This window comes from Convolutriloba macropyga, chromosome 7 (genome assembly GCF_964194025.1).
Source record: "Convolutriloba macropyga chromosome 7, txConMacr16.3, whole genome shotgun sequence".
NCBI classification, from domain to species: domain Eukaryota; kingdom Metazoa; phylum Xenacoelomorpha; order Acoela; family Convolutidae; genus Convolutriloba; species Convolutriloba macropyga.
In genome coordinates this window covers 55,156,185-55,177,936 of record NC_134474.1, presented here as the reverse complement: position 1 = coordinate 55,177,936, position 21,752 = coordinate 55,156,185, and the positions used below count along the sequence as shown (strand labels likewise).

At 36.7% G+C, this 21,752-nt stretch overlaps 1 protein-coding gene across 1 annotated transcript in view; it reads left to right on the top strand.

Moving 5' to 3' along the window:
• The window catches only part of LOC142343165 (uncharacterized), a 219,224-nt gene that overhangs the window by 159,013 nt on the left and 38,459 nt on the right, over window positions 1-21,752 (top strand). The window contains exons 2-3 of the mRNA XM_075394863.1: window positions 10,516-10,685; window positions 10,934-11,666. Of these exons, the coding sequence (XP_075250978.1) occupies window positions 10,640-10,685; window positions 10,934-11,666 (779 nt within the window). The 5' untranslated portion in view covers window positions 10,516-10,639. The remainder of the gene's footprint in view (window positions 1-10,515; window positions 10,686-10,933; window positions 11,667-21,752) is intronic.

The window sequence follows — 21,752 nt, the reverse complement described above, 5'->3', positions numbered from 1 at the left end:
ATTTTTGGAAGACCATCAGAGCAGAAAAATAAGGTTATTTAGTTTTTGAGTTTTTAGGCCAACACTCATCACCGGCAAAGAGCAGAGGAAAAAGGCTTGTGCATGAGTTTGGTAAAACTTTCACGAAAATTAGGAAGAGGCAACCCACTGAGTGCTCCAAACTCAGAAGAAAGACTGCCATCGCTTTTTACGAACAAAGATCGACATGCAAAATATGACTTTAATAAGGCTAAAAAATGTTTCTTGCCAGCCGGTTTTGAACAATTTTCTCAGTTAAATTCCCTGGTCTGAACAATCAAAAGCTTAACTACTGTAATCGGTAAAAATGATATCAATCTCTTTTTGCTGTTCGAAACCTTCGTAGACTCTCTGCACAAAAACTAGTAACTGCGTGACTGTAGTTTCTTTTTTTTGAATACCAAATTGAGTTATATGCAGATGGGGTGAAGAAAACTCTTTGAGTTGATTGAATAATACCCGCTAAAAAAATTTTGGTGTGATGCACAGAAGCAAAACAGGTTGATAATTTGAAACGTCCGATGAGTCACCTTTCTCGAAAAGAGGGCTGACTAAAGCTGTTCTCCGGAAATTAGGGAAAGTGCAAAGACAAACAATTTTGCGAAAAATTTGAGCTAGAGAATAATTCAAGGCAAAACTTAGTTTCTGAAGGAGAATCGGTTGTAATTGTTCGGCAACTTTGCTTTCGTTCAAGTCTAAGCTAGAACAGATAATCATTATTTCCTTCTCGCTAACAGAAATTTTCTCTGTCGACTCACTGCATTCAGATATCTGGGGCTCAGTATAAGGAGGTGATGTAATATAACCACGCATGAAAAGAAATTTTCAGCTCTTGATTTACCGTCCTTTGAAAAGGAATCTAGATAAGGCATATATGAGGCAATTGTGTTATACGGAAAATTTGAAATAGATAAAAAGATTGGTTGTGCATCTTCAAGCAGCAAGCTGTTTTTCAAATTCAACTTGAGCTAAAGTTAGGAGGAGGAGGTTTGTATCCTTGATCGACAATCTGCCCCAGACAGACAGAGAGTTAGTAAGGATTGTTAACGCAAGCATCTTGTAGAATAACAAAATCTCAACCCTGTATTATCTAATCTGCCTCAGTTTTCACAGTTAATATACCAAGCAGGATAATTTTTTAAGCGTCTTGCCAATATATTCTTCAATCCTGAAGTAGCTGGAAAAAGTAACGCCAAGAATGGTCAGCGTCACTACTTGCAGAATGTTGTAAACCAAGGAAGAAATGGTAGGTTTTTTGTCTGAAAAGAGTTAACAGTCGATATAAAATTGTTAAACTACTCAAAAGTTTTCGCAATAACTTGCATCGCCATGAGTAAAAAACATGTTAAGTTAAATATTTACAAATATGTAGACATACAGTAACCTGTCATGATAATCTATTTACATTATCAAATTTTTCTAAAATTCCTATAGACTTCCAGCTTGTAATTGTTAAAAGTTTAGAAGAAATTTAAATTTATCAATTTGAGTCTTTCTTTTTTCATTTTTTTTTGTTTTGATGAACAATATAAAGTTGCTCCTGTAATGTACAATATAATTCAGTTCATAAAATTTTTAAGGCAGAATATGCTTTCTGCACTTAATATTTCATTGTTATTTCCCTGCTCTTGTACTCGTCCCGCGTATTCAGTTGTGGCTTGCGTCTACTAGGGTGTAAAAATTCTATGGTCATAAGTGTTTTTGTATCCTGCCACAGACCTATATTCTTATAATCAAAGGTTGTTAGAGCACCACAGAATTCAACAACATGTTGTTCCACCGGTGACTTAGTTTTTTGATGCTCCAAAATTCTAGTGGTCATATGTCGACATGTTCGTTTGACATAGGCGGAATTGCATCCACAACAAATGCGCTCGTTGAGAACATAAGACCTCAGATTGCTATCAAAACTAGATTTCAGGGACAGTAGGCATTTTCTAAGTTTTATGTGGTAAAGATGAGTGTCATTTTGCACCTTTTTTGATGTTCGCTTCAATTGCAGGCTGATGTTACCTAGATACTTCAGGAAACAACAGAATAAAGAAATAAACATCTTCGGCAGTTAGTTTTTGTTCCCTCTGTTGTATCTTCTTACCACCGTTTTTCATTTTGGCCTTCTTATGATTTTTTGTAAAACATCGCTGATTATCCTAGAAGTCCAATTTTCAGGGTTTTGATTTTTTAGCCAAATACTTTCAATTTCCTTCAAAGCGTTGTCAAATTTTTGCCAAGAGCTAGTACGTCTAAAAACCCGCCGAACAGCTTTTTTACAACTTTTTCTCATGTTGGATTGTTGCAGAGCTACGGAAGTTCAAGACAACTTCCGTATCGGTTGTTTTCTTGTACACACACAAAAAAATTTTTCACAGCTGTTTAAATTGATGTTCATGTCTAAAAATGCTAAATCAACATTTTTTGTCAGGTTTTTACATTGTGAATTCTATTTTTTTTTTGCAGGGCGTTTACTTTTCCGAGCAAGATTTCCGGTTCACCGCTTACCCTACAAATTATATTGTCAACAAATCTTTCGAATATTTATTTTCCAGTTTCCATTTCATTACCTAGTTTACTTTTTTTCTGGCAACTACCGCAATGCCACATTATGTCCTCCATTTAGTTGATGATCGGTATTTTGGCGTCTTGCATGGAACCAATTCACACATTTTTTAAATTCAACTCCTTATCTTTTATAGGTGACTCTAGGTTGCCTTCAGGACAGGCCCCAAGTTCCTATTTAGGGATCACATTGATGATTTCTTTCTTTTCCTTGATCTGATGTTCAAACGATTTAATCCAAACGTTTGCCAGAGTTACTGCAATGATGTTCCGAGTGCTAAGTCATCCACTTGACAAAATCATTTGTCATTGCATTTAAAACAGTCATTTGCCACAGCTAGCTTCAAGAGTATTTTCAAATTTGATTTTGACATATCTGGGGCCTGGTCATTAGAGTACAGGCTCTTCAAGACTATTTGAATTACATCATTAGGAGGGTCGTTTGCATATAGGCTCTTCAACTCCACAGGAACTATGCTCTCATCGGGCCCCAATTTGATGGATTCTAGTTTTCCCCATGCATTGAGCGTTGACGTCTCAATGTTAGTACCCAGTACTTTATCAAAGAGTGGCGAGAGGAATTGATTCAATTTGTAATAACAACTTCCTGGGGTAAACAACATTGGGCGTAAAGGAATTCCATTCTAGTGCACTTTTGCTAGGTCATAAATTCTCGCGGTTTGTGCTCCTGTTGGTTCATATCAAGCAGCGCGCTGATGTTGTGTTTTTCAATCTCCAGAGCAATTTTATCACCTGCAGTAGCAATTTCTTGAAACTGGGATCAATCAAGAGCTTCAGACAGCTTTCTGTGGCATGATTGCATCCTCATCCCAAGCGTTTATTAAAAGGAACAGCCATGATGTCGTTATCTTTCAAAAAATTTGCCACCTTCGCAGCACCTCTGTTGGTTGGTGTTTCCTGACATTTTTAGAGTATCTCCAATGGTAGTGGAGGATTCGGAGTAAGACCCCTGGTTTTCCGCCTAATTCACACTTCAGATCAGCTTTATTTTCTTTGATATGTTGCAGTTTACCCATCTGCAATTCACTCTGCATGTGCATTTGTTCTCTCCATCACAATGATTTGCAAAAAATTGAAAATATTTCCTATAGTGTAAATTTGCCTAGGGTCTTTCCGTAAACATTCACAACTTTAGAAACGTAGTTGAAGACCAATTTTGTTCTTTTAAAAAATATCGTTAGCTTTGTTTATTCTCGCTTTCGTGATTCAATATTCATCCCGTTCAGTCGACGTATTGTTTCTACTGCTTCTTCAACATTGTTAATATCTACATCACGATCCCCTCGAATAATTGATAATAGAAGAAAAAGATATTGCACTTCTACATAGAGACTCAGTGGTAACAATTTTAAGGCCACTAAGCGAATTAGGTAGCACCAAATTTAGTTGAGTATCAATTTCGTTGCATGGCGTTAGACTTTATCAAACTCATGGAGGTTACTTCTGCCTGGTAGCCAAGTTTGAGAGGCATAGGCGGCAATCGGCACAACATATCTTTAAATGTATGCATTTAATTTCACTTTCCAGTCACATGAGGTTGACAAATTAGTTTTTGTTTAAATGAGTGCTCCTTGCTTTTCTAGACCTACTAAAACGATTTTTTTTCCATCTTACGTTTTGCTGTATAATGAATCCCAAATCACGTCGAGACTTGACTGATTTGAGATATTTTCTCCCTACTTTGCCTTGATGCAAACTTTTATGTTAAGTATATGAGATTTCTTTGTATTCAGTTTCATTTTTTTTGTCTCGAGCCACTTCTGAATAGTTTCTGTTGCCTTATTCTTGTCACTTTGTTTGCTTGCTGTTGCTTTAAAATCATCAACGGAACCGTAGCTTTCATCTTCTTGTTTTTCGAGCAGGTCATTGATGAACAGGAGAAATTTATGTGGCCAAAAAATTGACCCTTGGGGCACACTGCATGTGACAATTCGGGGGAAGATTTTTGGCCGTTTATTTGAACAAATTGCTTTCTGTTTGAGAGATGAGTATTTATTAGGCCTCATACGTTTCCACCAAATCGAGGAAAATTCAATTTTTCAAGTAAGACGACATGCGAAACAGTGTCAGAGATTTTGACGAAATCAAGATACAGTAAACTGATTTCTCGAGTTGCATCAAGGTTGTTGTATTCAAAAATTTTATCTAGGAAAGCGATTAAAAGAATTGTGGCAGATCGTCGCTTCCTAAAACCGTAGGGAATTGGGTTAAACTTTCTTCCAAAAAGGTAGTAAATGTAGTCAAAAATTAGTACTTCAAATACTTTTGAGGTACAGCAAAAGAGACTTTTGGCCGATAATATGTCACATCAACCTTAATACCTTTTTTAAAGATTGGCCTTACCGGGATTATTTTCAAATATGTAGGAAAACGATGTTTGTTTATGCATGTCTGCAGAAGTAATATCATTGGTTTACACAAAGTTTTGTGCTATTTCTCTAATATGAGGTTTCTCAATGAGGGTTCCTAATTTCAAACAGATCTCGTCATCAATTCCTCTTTCCAGGTGCGCGTGGACCAGATTGTCTATGTCTGCTAAAAAGTACCCCTCATCGAATTCATCGCAGATTGGATGTTTCAGGACAGAAGATTTTTTACAAATGTAGCTGAGCTAACGCCTTCAAGTATTCTGATGGAACCGAAATTTTGTTCCTTTAAAGGCCTGCCTTAACGTACCGAGAGCTTTTTCAATTTAACATCCAAAGGTTAGTTTATGTTCTAGTCTAATTTTCCGGACATATAAGCGTATGTTCAATGCGACAGAACGTAACGAGTTGTTGTACGTAACCAGAAGCTCACCAAAGTTGCCTTCGTTGAATTAAAAGCTTATGCTCTCTGCACCACAAAAAACGTTCTCATAGAATCTTGCAGAATTTTGGTTAGTTCTCTGGGTCCACGGTATTAACACAGTAATATCATTAGCATACTTTTAGAATAAAACTTAATAAAAAGCGTTTGGTATTTAATAAGTTAGTTCTCCAGATCTTGTTATGGCCATCCTGTGAGGTAGACCCGCGACAAAACACAACCTGAGACTGCCGACAGGCATCAAAAACACCAGGTTTTTGCTTTTCATATCAATTTTTTCATTTATTTCATAGTTATTCATATTCAAAAAATCCTGTTCCTTAGGTGAAAGGTGACTCCGCACTTCAAGCCGAAGAGAATTCCATGCTTCTCAAGGAGATTGGTTATCGGAACATCGCGGAAAAAAACTGAGTTCTGAGCAGACAAAAGCGACGATACACTCCTTCAGAGGTGCTAATCTGGAGGATCTGACCAGAACCCTTTAATAATATAGACCAAAGAGACCACACATTGTAACTATAATTGCTGGTTTTGTTTATCTTGAAACAAGGGCAAATGACTTTTGAAATAACTGGAGAAACTAATAAACACAATTATTGGCAAACTTCAATCACGCTTCGTCATTGTCCCAAAAATTATTGGCTCCACAAACAATCGTTTTATAAATAGTTAAATTAGTAATATAAATTATGCTCTTTATAAACTAATTTGTAGTTTTATTCATCCAACCATTCAAATTCTGTCACCATACTTCAATCTCTTTTTTATTACAATTGATAAACATTTCTCTTTCTGTGGTAACCATAGTTGGCTTGGTATTTAGCCCGCATGTTTCAATTCTTCGTTCGTTAATTAATCATATGTTTTCAAACTACCAACAGCCTCCCTTATTTATATTCCATCTACATGTTCGAGCAGTCACACTGCTGAAAAATTTTGCACCATGAGAACTTCCGATGCGAGATTAAAGTAACTCTAATATCTTAAGAGGCAACAACTCTAAACCATGCAGTGCCGGTAGCCAGACATTGCAAGCTTTTTAGGAAGCTCTTCTTGAACCCTGCAATTACTGGCTGAATATCGATGAAAGCAAAAAGAGCTTATGAAGAACATCTGGAAACAAATTGTTCATTGGAAAGCAACCCTCTGTACGCTGCCAAGAAGCAAGAGAGGCCTTAAGCTCAACAATACCTTGAATGAAATGCTGTTTGCCACTTGAAAAGATTCTAACCCGGAAACAGCAATGAACTGCGCAATGGTGATGCCTCATCTTATTCTCGCAAGAACAGGAACGGAGGATGATGCCTCAAATGGCAAAACCATTTCAAGACGGTTAGATCAATGGATAAATTTGGACATAGGTTCCGTTTTTCTGGAAGCAGAACTTAACCAGGAACGGAAGAGCAAAACCAAAACAAAAGGATCTGTTGATGATTACAGCGCAATTGGTAAAACATGTGAAGAGAAAAAAATACCAATGCCATCCGAAGTCTTACAAAAGAAGCGAAGGATGGTGTCCTTTCCTTAACTGACAGAACTGACAAAAAAGCAGTTCATGATGTCTTACGCAAATAACAATTGGAGCCACACCAACAAAGTTGAATTGTCTAGTGACCAATGATCATCCAAAAAGTTTACCACGCCATCAATCAACATTCGAAAAATTCAAGGCCTCAATGGTTAGAAAGTCTGTTATCAAGACGCATGAAAGCCATGGCCCTTCCGGTCTTGATGCCAACGAATGGCAAAGGCATCTGACATCCATTAGTTTGTCCTCAACTGATCTATGCAAAACGATAGCTAAACTGGCAATACGCATAGCTACATCTCATTTGAATTTCCTTGTTCCATATAGTTTATGCCGTTTGATAACTCTTGATAACTGCCCCGGTGTACGACCAACAGGAATTGGAGCCAAATTATTGGAAAAATTATTACAACCAACTTTAAGGTATTAGGTGGTGATCAGCAACTATGTACGGTTCAAAAAAGAAAAACTGATAATGCATTTTATACATTGAGAGATTTTAAATACGCGGATTTGGAGGCGATCTTGCTTATCGATGCAAAAATTGGTTTCAATAGTCTTAACCTTGATCTTGCTTTACGAAACATTGAGAAATTATGCCCTTCTAATTATTCTTCCATATGTAATATATCGTGAACCATCGAATTTGTTTACCAACAAAAAACAATTTTCTCTCAGGAAGGTAAACCCAAAGGCGAAACCCTTGCAATGTCGACTTATGGAGTTGCCTTCATCTTTAAAATTGAACCACTTGATTGCTTTATAGTTCAAAAGTGGTATGCGGACAATGACAACGCTGTCGGTTCTCATGATAAATTGAAAAAACTTTTTTTTTCATTGAAAAAACATTGTCTTGATTTCGGTTACCAGCTTACCAAATGCCAATTTAATACCATAGAAGATTTTTTTGAAAGTACACAGCACACTTTTGAACATGACGAAGTGGAAATAGTTGACGGTTGTAGAGTACGTGGAATTGTAGTAGAATCTGATTATGCAGAAAAAAAATTGTGGAAAGATCTCTAAAACAGCAGAAATAGTTCTTAAAAAAAACTGGCCGCCCATGCCATTGTTTCACCAAAAAAGATTTGTAATCGTTCTTTATATGGGTTCAGCATAAATTGACCTTCCTGGCTCCTACAATGCCCAATTTTGAAGAACTGTTAAATGAAAATGAGATATCAATCAATGATGAGCTATTACCTAATCTATAAAGGAATCCAACATAAAAAAACACCTGAATATCTTTTCGTTGCAGATAAAAGAGGGTGACCTGAACATTCCTAAATCTGAAGATCGCTTTAAAGAATATGAACGTTTAGTTCAACTGTCAAGTCCATCATCCCTATCTCTGCTCGAAGCTGAACTTAAGCAACAAAAAATCAAACAAGAAATAAAAAAGTAGAAAGGACTTGTTATCAAATCAGAAAAGACCAGAATTAAGAACCAATTGAATCAGAGCAAGATTCGCTCACTTGGCTCAGATAGTGAAAAGGGAGCATCAAGCTGGTTAAAAACTACGCCATTGAAGAGATATCACTTTGACCTATCGAAAAGCAAGTTTCGTGATAGCATTCTCCTTCGCTACGGCTGGGACCCAGTGAAGATGCAATCACTATTTGCATACAATGAAAACTTCACTGTGGCACATGCCTTCCATTGTCCGAAAGGAGGATACACGCACATGAGACGAGACATAACGAACTTCGTGTTTCCTTTGCGAATTTTTTATTTGATGTCTGCCATGATGTTAAGATGGAACCTCATCTTCAGCATTTGGAAGGGAAACGTTTGCTCTTAAATCAACGACAACTGTTGATGATGCAAGATTAGATATCAAGGCCAACGGACTTTGGGAATCGACGTTCAAAAGAACTTATTTTGATGTGAAATATTCAACCCGCTGGAAAAATGTTGCCCTCACAGCAGTAGCGAAGCCTGCAAGTACGATGAGTCTAATAAAAAAGAACGAATATGAACAAAGAATAGCTGAAGTTGAGAAAGCAACATTTTGTCTGCTTGTCTTCGCTTGCACTGGTGGAGCTGGCGTTCAAAAGCGTTCAAACAACTGGCATCAAAGCTCTCAGCGCAAAAAGAGGCCAGCAACGCTGCTATATATCTAAGGACAAAAATCTGCTTTGCGCTTCTGAGGAGCAAAATCAGCTTTGCTCTCTTTTCGTCATTAGTTGTTTGTTTTCTAATGCTGTCTGTCTTTGGTTTTACTTTCTGAGCTAGTTTTTGTGTATAGTATCAATCTATTGATAGATTTAAGCAATATGAAATGCTTTATGTAGACTTAGCGCTTTTAGGGCCCCGGACCAGCAAATATTCACCCAGTGTTGGGAGGGGCATTTCTTAATTTACCTGATATTTTAGGGTACCAGGAATGGCATCGATCTGCAGTTTATTATGGATCAAATTTGCTGTTCTCGGGGAGGGTTATAAGTTATTTGACCTCTAGTTTTATTGGGGTTATAAAAGAAAAGGCCCCTTTAACTCTTCGATCTTAGTGATGTGTTCATTTGGGGTTTCCATGCTCTTTGACTTCGGGATTTGTGTATTTCTAAATGTTAAGTGCTAATGCATGGGGATAAAATATTCTATGCATCGTTTGATGGTTGCGGTCAATTGTTTCGTGATCAAAACTGAAATAAAAACCAATTAGTTGATGTCATTTTTAGGGGTCTTTGAGTTTTACGGATAATGTTTGGCTGTTCGTTTTTCTACGTGAATTTTTTGCAGTGTGTTCTACGCCCCTCAATTAAAAATTGTGTTTTTATGTAACACATTACTATTCAAAAGTTGCAGGTGCGCATGGTTGGCGTAAACATTATATGCCCACTTGGCTAGTGGTAATGCCTTTTTATGAACTTAGAAAACTTAGAAATATTGCTGTAACTCACCAGATACCCCAAAGTAAATTTGATGAATTCAATCCAAGTTTAATTGTTGAAAGCGACTTGTCTCAAAATGTGATATTCTTTCACGTTAGTTCAGCTCTGATTGAGTTTGAATTTGCGATAAACAGAGACAAAAATTGCGGATAAAATGTGATTTTATGACAACTTTATTCTTGTGCGACTTGGATGGGAGTTCATCAATTTTAATTTGTGGTATCTCGAGTCAAAATAATACCAATAAAAATTGTTTTATTTTACATTATAGTTTATTATTTTATTGTTATATAATTATTTTATTTTAAATTATTTCATTGTATTACTACTATCTTCGTTTTTCTTTTTTAATGAGTAATTGCCCCAAATTTGAAATCCTTATTAACTACTAATGCTGAAATATCCCAAAAATTTTAAATTGTTTAAAGTTGTTTTTTTTTCCAGAATGGCAATTATGTTGGTTGGGGGAGGGGGATTTAAGGGAGTCAATTTTTGTATAATTTTCTACAATTGTGAAGTTTGATTCTCTCCTCCAATCATGTATTCGGTTTCCGATTGAAAAGGTTGCCTATTTTATTTGAATGGCCTTTTGACTGACGCAAACAAACGCTACTAGGGATTTAAAAAACCATTCAAATTGATCTGCCCGTCGTAGTGGCTGACAAGAGTTAATTAACTTCAATTTTTAAGATGTAGCGCATGGCAATATAAGTGTTTTGCGAGCAGCAAATTCAAATTCTCGCCTTTTCAATGGCATATCAAGGAGCGATTATACACTGAATACTTGCCATATCAAACAGTCTGCGAAACAAACATGAAAAAGGTGAAGAAGGCATTCTCTCAGAGCATCAAGAGATTGAGTTAGTATATTTTGTTTGTTTTATAAAGCCAGAATACAGGGTTTCTGGTATAAATAATTCATGCCAATAAAGTTCATTTGCTCAATATCGTTTCGTTGACACAATTAAGCACTTTTGTTAGGTAAAGAGGGACAATGTTCCAGAAATCATTAACTTCAGCACAAGATTTGATCTCTTATAGCAATTTGATATGCCGAAATTTGGCCTGAACAAACGCGGTGAGCGAGGTTGTTATTCCCTTGTATTAGGCGTTGCTGGTGAAGATGAGGGGGAGCTGGCAGGCTATCAGTCAGCAACATCCCCATCTAGCAATAATTACCAGGTGCCTAACAACAGGATGTCGCTCCCACCCCAACACAGTCTCTCAAATCTGTACAGTATCCCGCCTATGGAATATGGACACCCTCAGTACCATGCACAGGGCACTGTTCTGCGGCATCCTTACGAATTCTCACAAATTAACGGTGAAGCAGGTCGAAACAGCCTTGGTCTTCCACTGCAAAGGAGTCAACTGCACTCGTCATCTAGCAGCTTTATAGAAACGCAACCTTACAATCAGCAGCAACAAATCACAGGTTCTCAATATATCTACTACCCTCCGAGACAGTATGCGTCTGGAACCCTTCAGCATGGCTATTCAGCACAACCCAACCCCATGTCCCCCGGTCCTGTTCAGAATGAGATGCAGGATTCGGGTGAACATAATATGAGCAGATCATGTAACGAAGCCTACTCCACGCAAGGATACAGTCAACAGAAATCTGACCCGGCCATCGCTAACGGGAAGCAAAAACCGCCATTACCCCGAACGCCTTCTTGGAAATTGCCAATGAAAGCAAAACGTGCCTTAAGTATAGCAGATATTTTCTCCATACGAAGGAATAAACCGACAGATGGGGATGGAAAGAGTAGTGGGCCTGTAAAAGGCATCCATAAGAAACCCAATTCAACACATGAAGAATTACTCTACAGAGTGGCTAGGTTAGATTATCTTTTTAATTGCTCTCAGCCAAAGTTTGTAGCAATTATATTAGTCCTGCTGATCTTCTTTAAGTCAGTTTTTGTACCACCGACTTTTCGTCTGATGATTTTTTATCTGTTCATTTGAATTTTTGTTCGGAGAAACCGTACGCCTTGCTAGTCTCTAAGTATGCAATTCACCGAGATTGTTATTGAGACATAATTTAATGAACGATTTAAAGGCGATCCACTTTAAATCCCCGCCACCTCAATAGACTCTTAACACCGCACGCTTGAACCCTCCTCAGGACTCCCAGCACCAACCCACCACTGGTCCATCTCCCCTCAGGTAAGTTTAAGCTAGCCTCCCTAAGCCGCAGCTAGCTACAGACGAAACCCAACCGCTCACAGTTAGTCAATTATGTTTCAGTCGGTTAATTTTTTATAATTACGAAGTGATGACAACTATATTTCGGTCTAGCAGTTTAACTCAAGAATTCTTTATTTTCCCCCGTTGGATTTTGTAAATTTTCATCGCTGTTTCAACTTCTCTGTGCCGAGCATCATAAATGTGACTCGTCAAGTCGTTTTTGATCAACTGTTTCGGTCAAAACTTGGGAGTTCTGCGAGGACAATCTACTCGCTGAAAAGGCTCATAAAAGATATTTATGTAATATATTTATGTGCTAATGAGACATTTTTGCTTGACTCGATTTGAAGTATTTGAACAGGATTCTTGATTTAGCAATGATAGTTAGATTTTACATTAGATTTTGCAATGATAATTTTACGGAAATATTGCGGCCATTTACTATTTTAATTCCATTAATCCAATTTTGGTAGCTCTTCCGATAGTCCTTTGTTGGCTGTACAGACAATCCACCTAGTATTTTGAACTCGAAGCTCATTTTGTATGCTAGGTTCAATAATTTTTGGTTATTTTAAAAGTGCTCCACAGCTAGTCATTGCATGAAACAATTTATGCGTTTGTTGCTTTTGTTGAACAATGACATTTTTCCCAGAAGTTCATCTGTAATAATACCATTAAATGAAATGGGGCCAGATAACATTTTGCAAATAATGCAAATGGAAATGTTCTTAATTTTTAGCTCTCCGTGTGGAACTCATTAACCACAGATCAATTGTTTCTGAATTTTCAGTATGGACTGGGAAGTTTGAGCCAGTAATAGCTTTTTTCAGGTGTTTTAAGAGCAGGTAATACGACATGTTATGACGCAAGCAGATATGTAAACTGTTTTCATACCGAATTTAAAATGTGGTCGACGAAGTTTAAATAGTTTGGACCTAAAGACATCTGGTGACCCATAATGTTGTACTTGGTAAATGTTTGCGTGTGCTTTAAGAGAGATTTTAACTCCAGCTACTGAATTCTGTTATGCTAATACACTTCTTGTCGAATATTTTTGCATCTAATTCGTATAAGGTCATTTTTCCTTGCGGTTTTTATGATTAGGTTAAGTTTTAACCAACTTACCATTATTTATGTGTTCAGTAATTTCAAACTTTTCTCAAGTGACGCTAACATTCATGAAAACGTAAGTAGCTTAATCTACTTGTAATTTGTTTTATTCAAGTTTATCATTTGTACACCCCTACGAGGTAGTTAGCCTTCCTCTACTGCTGCCACACTGAAGTTAGCTTTAGCTGCACTCTAATTGCATGTTTTTAAAAAGAAAGATAGCGTCTAGGATAATCGCTCATAAGTTTTAATTTTATGTAACCCAAGAGTTACAAGGAAAGATATTTCTTTTGATTTTTTTTACAATCCATGAAGATTATTAATTGCTCTTGAACGTAGTTCATAGCAATTATTGTAAACGTGTGTGTCTTTTTTATGCAAAATTAAAATTATCGCTTGACAATTTTGACTTTTCGAGTGACTTTTACGCCCTTGACTTTTTGCATTTCGCGTGATCTAAAATTCTCTCTCAATCACAATTTCAAGCAGCTGAACTCAATTGGCGGCAATTTAATACTAAAAGTCAAATGAAAAGTGCGCCGAAACTGGTGTCATTTTTTACTTTAAATCTTAATAGTGGTATGTTAACCTCTAATGTGGTTATTTGAAGCCCACTATAGAACTTCTTAGTCCCATTTAGGCTCCTCCTCCCCCCCCCCCCCCCGACTGAAGCAGGCTGCAATTGATTAGAGCTCCCACTAGTCGTTCAAGAGCAATTCTTCCGACGTTTAGTCGGTTTTGTTAATGTGTACGGGTGCTGTCTGTCTGGGACTTGACGAGGGGTATTGACGAAGTGTTTTTTGGTCGATATTGTTTGGGGCTGTGTTTGAAACAGGAAATGCCGCTTGTCAAGTTCCACTTGTCAAGTTAAGTTTTTTGGTCAAATTAATGAAAAAAATTGAAAAGCAGAAAGCAAAAGTTTTCTGTTTGCGCAGCTGTTTTGAGAGCAAAAAAGTAGGTGGGAAAAACATTCGTGAAGTGAGCAATTTGTTTCAGTAGGTCACTATGCTAAATATATTGTTCAATGGTTTTTCTGGAGGTTTTAATTGCTTTCAAACGAAGCAAATATAGTAGTCCTGTGGTTTTTGTCTGGCCCTTTAGATTTGTTCCTCTGGCCCTCAAAAGCGGGAGAAACAAGTAACGCCCGGAGTGCATTAGGGGTTTTAGTTTAGCTTTTTGGCTTATTAGAGTATAAGTATGCAATTTGACGAAATTGTTTTGGAAACAACTTCATGGTGTGAAGGGCAGTTCTTGAAGAGTTTGACCCCCAACTTGACCCTTCCCCCAACATCCCCCTAAGCTAGCCTCCCTAAACCGTAGTTAGCTACTGTCATATGTTTTCCGTACTATCAAGGTCTGTTGTTAGTGAAATACATTGATTTGCTTTTTCAAAGTTTTTCTAGATTTGTTCTGGTATATAGTTTTCATCGTCATGGGGGTTATACTACCGGATGACGTAACACTTTCGTCACTATCTGCTTTTTACGATGCAAAAGATTTGGGTTGAATTGGTGCGTTGTCTTTAAAAACATATGTTTACACTTTTTTCTTACATTTTGATGTCATTGAGAACTCAATATAGAGTAGCGATTTTATCCATGCTGGAATTTTAAAGGAAGTGAAATAGCGGGTAAATCGTCATTGAAGCATCAGTTGGTTTCCAGCTGCTTTTAAAGTGGAGTAAGAAATTTGTGTTTGAGTGTAATTTCTGTTTTCAATGCTTTATAGAGTTGATTGTTTGTAAGACTTTGACAGTTTTAGTTTTCAAAAAACGTTAGTGCATTTTTGAGTATTGCCCTTTGAGTGTTGTTGCTATTAATGCTGTCATATTAGCTGCTCTTTTTAATGACAGATGATATTGTCTTTCTAATAAGCCATTCGTGAGCTCATTTAGATTTTTAAGTTGATAGCTGCTTTCCTGAGACTTGCTTGTTTTTGTTTTTGTGCTCTTGTGGCTTAGTCTCAATGAGAAAGGTTGTCCTCTGCCTTGTAATGCGGCATAGTTTTTTGATTAATCACATTCTGGTGTTCAACCTGGACCCTATTTAAGCGTTTAGAGTTTTCGTTCATTTCTCACCGTCATCGTTTCTACGTCTGTATATGCTCTAAGTAATATTTTTGCTACGCGCTTTTTTGACGCTACTAATTTTCAAAAGGATTCCGATTTTCGAAAACAAAAAGGAGTAAATGAGAGTCACTATATTCTGAGAAAAAAGTAGCGTCGGAGTCGTTACAACCAATACCGTTGATCTCCAAAAGCTAAAATATTTACGTTAGTAACCGAGCTATATTAGTACCGTTGAATCACGAGCCGTGGAATCAAATTCATAGAAACCAGCAGTTATCAACTTGAGAAAATACGGGGTATCAATAGCTATCTAGATTTTTTATTGATAATTTTGACAATAGTTTTCTGAACAACCAATTTTGTTAACTAGATGTTTAGTTGCTCTCAAACATTGTTTACAGCAATTATATTAGTCTGGTCTTTTTATGAGATTTTTCGCTCGACAGATTTTTCATCTGACCCTATTAACTTATTTTCGGGCATCAAGTGACTGAGCAACTCGCTTAGAGCCTTACGCCTTTTTAGTCTCTAAGTAAGCAAAACTATTTTTGAGGAGACAATTTTATGGTGTTGAGTGCGGGTTGTTTCTTATTATTTTGACAGTCTTAGCCCCTTTCTCCCCTCAGTCCACCCTCCTCCACCTAGAGATTGCCCCCTCTCGTCTAGCACCTATTTCAACCCTAATTCTTTGGATTTCATTTCAGGACTTGTCTTTTTTTTTTATTTTTCATGCAATTTCCACGGAGTTTTTTTGAGTTTTGTCTGATGATAAGTTGACGTTTGTCAAAGTTGATAAAGGTTCTTCTGTAGGACTTATTTATCGTTATGTCCAATTTGTGAGCTATATGTCTTGGCAATGCAAACTTAAACACGCAAAATTATACTTAATTTTACATAATTTTCTTGTTTTGTCATTTTTCAGTGAAACGTTTAAGGACTTGAATATACGTTACTGTTTAGTTTTAAAGTTAAAGAAATGGTTTTTAAGATAATAGTTTCAAGTTTTTTAGCAAAATTTCCGATTGAGTTTGCATTTTTCGTGCATGGGTTACTACCAATGTTTTTAGCGGCATAAATTTAGCTTTAAGAACAACAGCGTCATGAACTTGAACAACTTTTGTTTATTTTTGTTACTATTTTCCCAAATTTTCAACGTTTGTCATTTCTTGCTTATGTGTTCAGCTTAGTTTTTTCTAGCATGCAAGTTATTTGTTCTGTAGATTTTAGCAAGAAAACGTGGTTTGGAGCCATGAATATGCAGAAATAGACATCTCGCGTTGAGTTCGGTTTTTATTAAATTTCTGGATTGTTTTGTTTGATTTTCAATTTTTCTGAGCTCAAGTTGTTAATAAAATTTTTTTGAGCCCGATGCTGTACTTTTGCTTAAATTTGAACACTGCAATTCTGGTTTTGCAGAAACTGACACCACGGAACTCTATCGAATTTTCGTTTTTCTAATTTGTTGTTCTATTATATTTGTTTTGCCTGTCTCTGATTGCCTCTTATATACCAAGCAAGCTTTCGCATATTTGCCAACTTATCTGCTTTTTAAACACTTTTTTTTTTAAAAAAAACGCTTTCAAAAGACTAGAAGTATATACTGAATTTTTTTTGTTTTTCAAACCATGTTTTGCTGGCATTGTTCATTTGGTCTGCTGGTCAGGTGCACTAGTTTTATTTTTTTTCATTTATTATTTTGAATTGTGTTTCAAGAATTGTCGTGCTATATTTTTTCTCATTTGCGTGAATAACTTTTTGGTCTCACACACATGGCGTACTTCACTCAAAAATTACTTCAAAATGACGTTTACTTATTTTAATTGAAGGAGTTATGGTCAACTGAGTAAAGCTGAATTAAATTGAAGGTTAATTAAGTGCAGCTAATGGAAATAACACGTTATGCAATTTCCTCAAAATAAAAGTATGGCATTTCAGCAGTTCCAAAATAGAACTTAAGTCTTAAGTCTAGTCGGTCTTTTTGCAGCATTTTTCAAATTTAAATTGCTAAGTGACCCCCCAGATTGCTCCAGAGTAGAATAAAATTTTTAAATAACGTCAAATAGTCCACCTCAACTGTATGGAAAGTGTGAGAATTCTCGTCTTTCAGAAAAATGTGTTAATTTAACCTTGATATTTTTCAATAATCATGGCCTAATGCTTCAATAACCACGGTTGGCAGATAAATACATGCAGTTGATTTAGTGGTATGTACCATCTATCCATGGAAACGTTTTACCAATTATCTGAGAGGCACTCGTTTTTTATCCCTCCTCCCTCGCTCGTTTTGCATTCCATGAATAAGTAAGTGACCAAAAGGCTATAATGGCATCCTGTCTAGCCACTAACTGTAGAGCGAAGAGGAACGGTCGGCAGGTGTGATTTGGTGAACAAATTAAAGTAGATTGAACCGATATATATGATAGTATACACGGCACTCAGTCTCAAACCTGTATTTGGTTTCATCAGCTTTGTTTGCTCCTAATATAAGCTGCAGCCGCCATGTTTGTTGTTTTGTTGTTTACTCCCTGCTTCAATGCGCTTTGTCGAGTCCAAATCTGAATGCATGTTTTTAAGACTCAAAAGAATTCAACTGTCGATATTATTCAATGGAATAAGTTTAGACATTATTCAAGGAATTCTAAAATTTAATCAAAATTTATCCCGCTTTGAACTTGGTATTTGGCAATGAACGGTTGTTAAATGTTTGATGTGTAAGACATTGCAATTAAACCTAATTTATGAAACGTCATTCTGGTAATTTATGTTATTTAATAATGTCCAGGTATAAAAGTTTGCCTAAAGAGTTTGAATGTCAACCAATGTTGCAAGTCTAGAAAACAGTTGTTTTAAAAGAAGTGTTCTCAACGCATTCTCGTAGGTCATATATTTCGAAATTTAGGTTGAACGAAAACAAACGTTAGTTTCTTGTGATTATTGTTTGAATGTTTAATAAATTCAGTGATAGAACATAATTGAAAGTTAAGATTAAGATTCATTACTTTTTAATGTTTTTGGAAATCTGTTTTTAGTTATTATTCCTCCGACTTTGCTTTCGACCGCATATTTTGTCTTCAAGCAACCGTCCTTTAGAGGACTAAAATGGTGTCAAGTTGTCTTTGGCGAAAATTTGGCACAGCGCTCCAAGTTCACAATCTCACCAGTCTCCGTAAATGTCACTTAGCCGCATTTTTTTTGTTCTTAAGAATTGATTTGCATGCAGGCTTTAATTAGCATCATTTTGAATCCTTTTTCTGAAGTCACAAATACTTTTTTTGAAGTAGTACAGAGCCTGACATCATTTTAGCGATTTCCCTTTATGTGCTTACTGGATAAAAATAAACGGTAGGTTTATTCACCTTTCAATTTTATACAGCGTTTTAAAGTGTATTTCAGTCAGTTTGCAGAAGGGAAACTGTTTGGAGTAATAAATTTGTGGTGTTATCGTAATCGGTACTTAAATAAGGGCTTTTATGTCTAATTTGTAATAGCGGTTCAGTAAAGACAGTTTAGTTCATTTCAAAATCCCCTGCTTGACTTCCGCTTTTTTGCGTGAATATAATAGATTGAATTTGACTTAAATGTAGTACCGACTAATTCTAAGCACTGTAGCACATGGAATCTTGGTAGTGTGAGTTGGTACAATATTCGGCCTCTCTCATCCGCAAATTTATACTCAACTTTGAAATAAATAGTGCTCAGCGGGTAAACCTGCGAAACTGAACATAATCTCAAATTTTAACTAAAACTTTGGTAACAAAATAATGGCAATTTTTTTAATAGCTATCAAGTAAATTCACGTGGTCAGTTAATAGAAATCGAGGTTTGATCTAAGTCCATAATTTGATCCTCCTTTTCACTATCAATTTCTCAATTGACTTGATCAAGATTCTTTTGCTAGCTTCTATATATTCAAACTCCACTCTCATTGGACTCAGAGAGTATCTGACTTGAAGACAAACTTTTCTCAAACCGAACATAAATTTTGATCCAGCTGCAACCCATGATATTTCCAAAATGTTGAAGAATCAAAATTTTCAAATTATTGGTGGTTCAAGCAGCCAAAAATGTTACAAAATTGGAAAATAATTGATTCATAGCAGAACACTTCAACTGAGCTTGAAAAAAAAAACAATTTTAGACGCAGATTTCATTGAAAGCGATAAGCCGGCAAAATTTTTGGCGATTCACGTGATGAACTTTTTTGTCACACTTGATTTACATCACTCTCAAAAATGACGGCTTCACTCTGAAATTGACTTTTCAAAGAGAGGGTCAAATGGGTGCATGTCACTCTAATTCAAGGGTATTTGAGGGATGCCAATAGAAGCTGCAGTAAGTTAAAAACTTTCTTGATAAAAATGTAACGTCTCATAATTTAATAATAAAGTTTCTTTTTGGTCTGCTGCTTTTACTATCTTTTTGAGACTGCAGATCTACGAAGCTATTGCGGCTTTTTTTCTGGCAATCTTCCAGCTATGTTTTAGGTTTTTTGGGACAGCTTGATTACTAAATCATTCAAACGAGGCGTGCTAATTTTATTCCACAGATCGCAAAAAGTTCCTGCAAAATATTGAAAGGAAAATAATTTTTTGTTCTGAAGTCTGGCATGTGTGGCCTGAAAGAGTTTTACTTGTGCCCTAAAAAGAAAACTTTTCGCGTTAACAGAAAACAAATTTAATTGTGCGGCCTCATTGTCAAAGATAGTTAATTTGCAAAAACATTATTTGAACGTAAATTAGTTCTCTAAAATATCAATTGGCACCAAATGGTACCAACTCATGTTTAGTGCAAACACTTCATTAATTGCTTTCAAACAAAGTTTGTAGCAATTATATTAGTCCTGTTGGTCTTTTTTATGCGATTTTTCGCTTGACCGATTTTTCGTCTGACTCATTGGGTATTACGTTTTCAGCTCACTATTCTCCAAGTATGCGATTCACAGAAACTGTTTTGGATTCTTATACTTCTGATGTGAAGGGCGGTTCGTATCAGCCCCCCTCACTTCACCCCCAATCCATCGTTCAGGCCTTACGGGCCACATGCAGCCAACCCCCCCCCCCACCCCCACCGTCCCCCCCCCCCCCCCCCCAACCACTGTTGCCCCTGATGCACCCCCTCCCGCTGCGCTCACCTCAGTCCCCTTCAATTAAGCTAAAGCTAGCCTAACTAAACCGTGGCTAGCTACTGACGAAACCAGCTGGTCGAATGAGAGCAATTCGACCGACGTTTGTCGCTTATGTTTAGTTTGTTATGACTATACAAGAAAAGCTTATTCCATTGCAGAAAAAGGAAACAGTTCAGGAAAATTTTTTTCTTCAGTTGGTGTTTGACCTGATACCTAATAAAGCAATTTTATGAAGTTTTCAGAAATGTGCGATTGTGTTGCGCAGTCTAGCCTCAATGTTACAAAGGTACAAGCAGAGTTGACTTTTTTTCTAAGGTTTCAACTTTCCATTTTATCCAACAGATAACTTGTTCATATGCCTTCTTGTGCTCAATGTAACATAATTGCAATTGATTTTTTTTTACCGCTGCCTCAAGGCGACGTTTTTCACTGTTTTTTTCAGAGAGTGAAATTTAAAACAAGAAAATCAGATCTGCAAAAATATTTTATGATTTTCTTGCATTTTGTGTGTCGCATCTTTTGTCCTTTTTGTGGGTCCGAATTTTTTTGTATTATTTATTCCTTATTAATTGTTTTCAAACAAAGTTTATAGCAATTATTTTAGTACTGTGGTCTTTTTAAGGTGATTGTTGGCAGACCTATTTTTCGTTTGTCCCTTTTAACTTTCCGTACTCAAAAACGGGATTAACAGGTAAAGCCTGGTAGTCATCAGTTCTCCTAGAACCGTGCGGCTTACCAGAGTCTAAGTATGAGATTCACCGAAACCATTTTGGAGACATAAATTGGTGGTATGCAGGGTGGTTCTTAGTTTGAGCCCTCCTATTTTCCCCCAGTCTCCACCCCCTATTTTCCCCCACTCCCCAATGCACATCGTTCCATCCATAACCCAGCGCGCTCGGAACACCTCGCTGTGATCGCCACGCGCCTTCAATTGAGCCAAAGCTAGCCTCTCTAAATCGTAGAGAGCCAAAGCTAGCCAACCGCTCGCCAGTTGGTTGAGAGAATTCGCCCGACTTAGTTGGTTATTAATAGCCACCGTCAGCCTCAAAGGCTATTGTTTAGGTGTTCTCTTTTTTAAAAAAAAATTCGCTTTACCTTTTGATTTTTTTTTCGTTTTACATAAGTCACGATTTTCACGGTTGACTTCTGACTTACCTCACTCACTGTTTCACTTAAATGGATATTTACTTTCACGTACCGAATTACGCAATGTAGTGAATTCGGTCAATGTCAAAAGAGCAAAATCAAAAGAAACGGGATAAGCCGATAAAGCCCGCTCTTCAATTCATAGTTCATTAGGTTATCAATGTTCCTTAAAGCGATTGCTAGCTGAAATTAGTATTAAGCTTAATAGCTTTCAGTTTATAAGCTGAATTAAGTGCAGTTTTCAAATCTAACTGAAACTGCACGCCGATATAGAACAGCTTTTGAAAC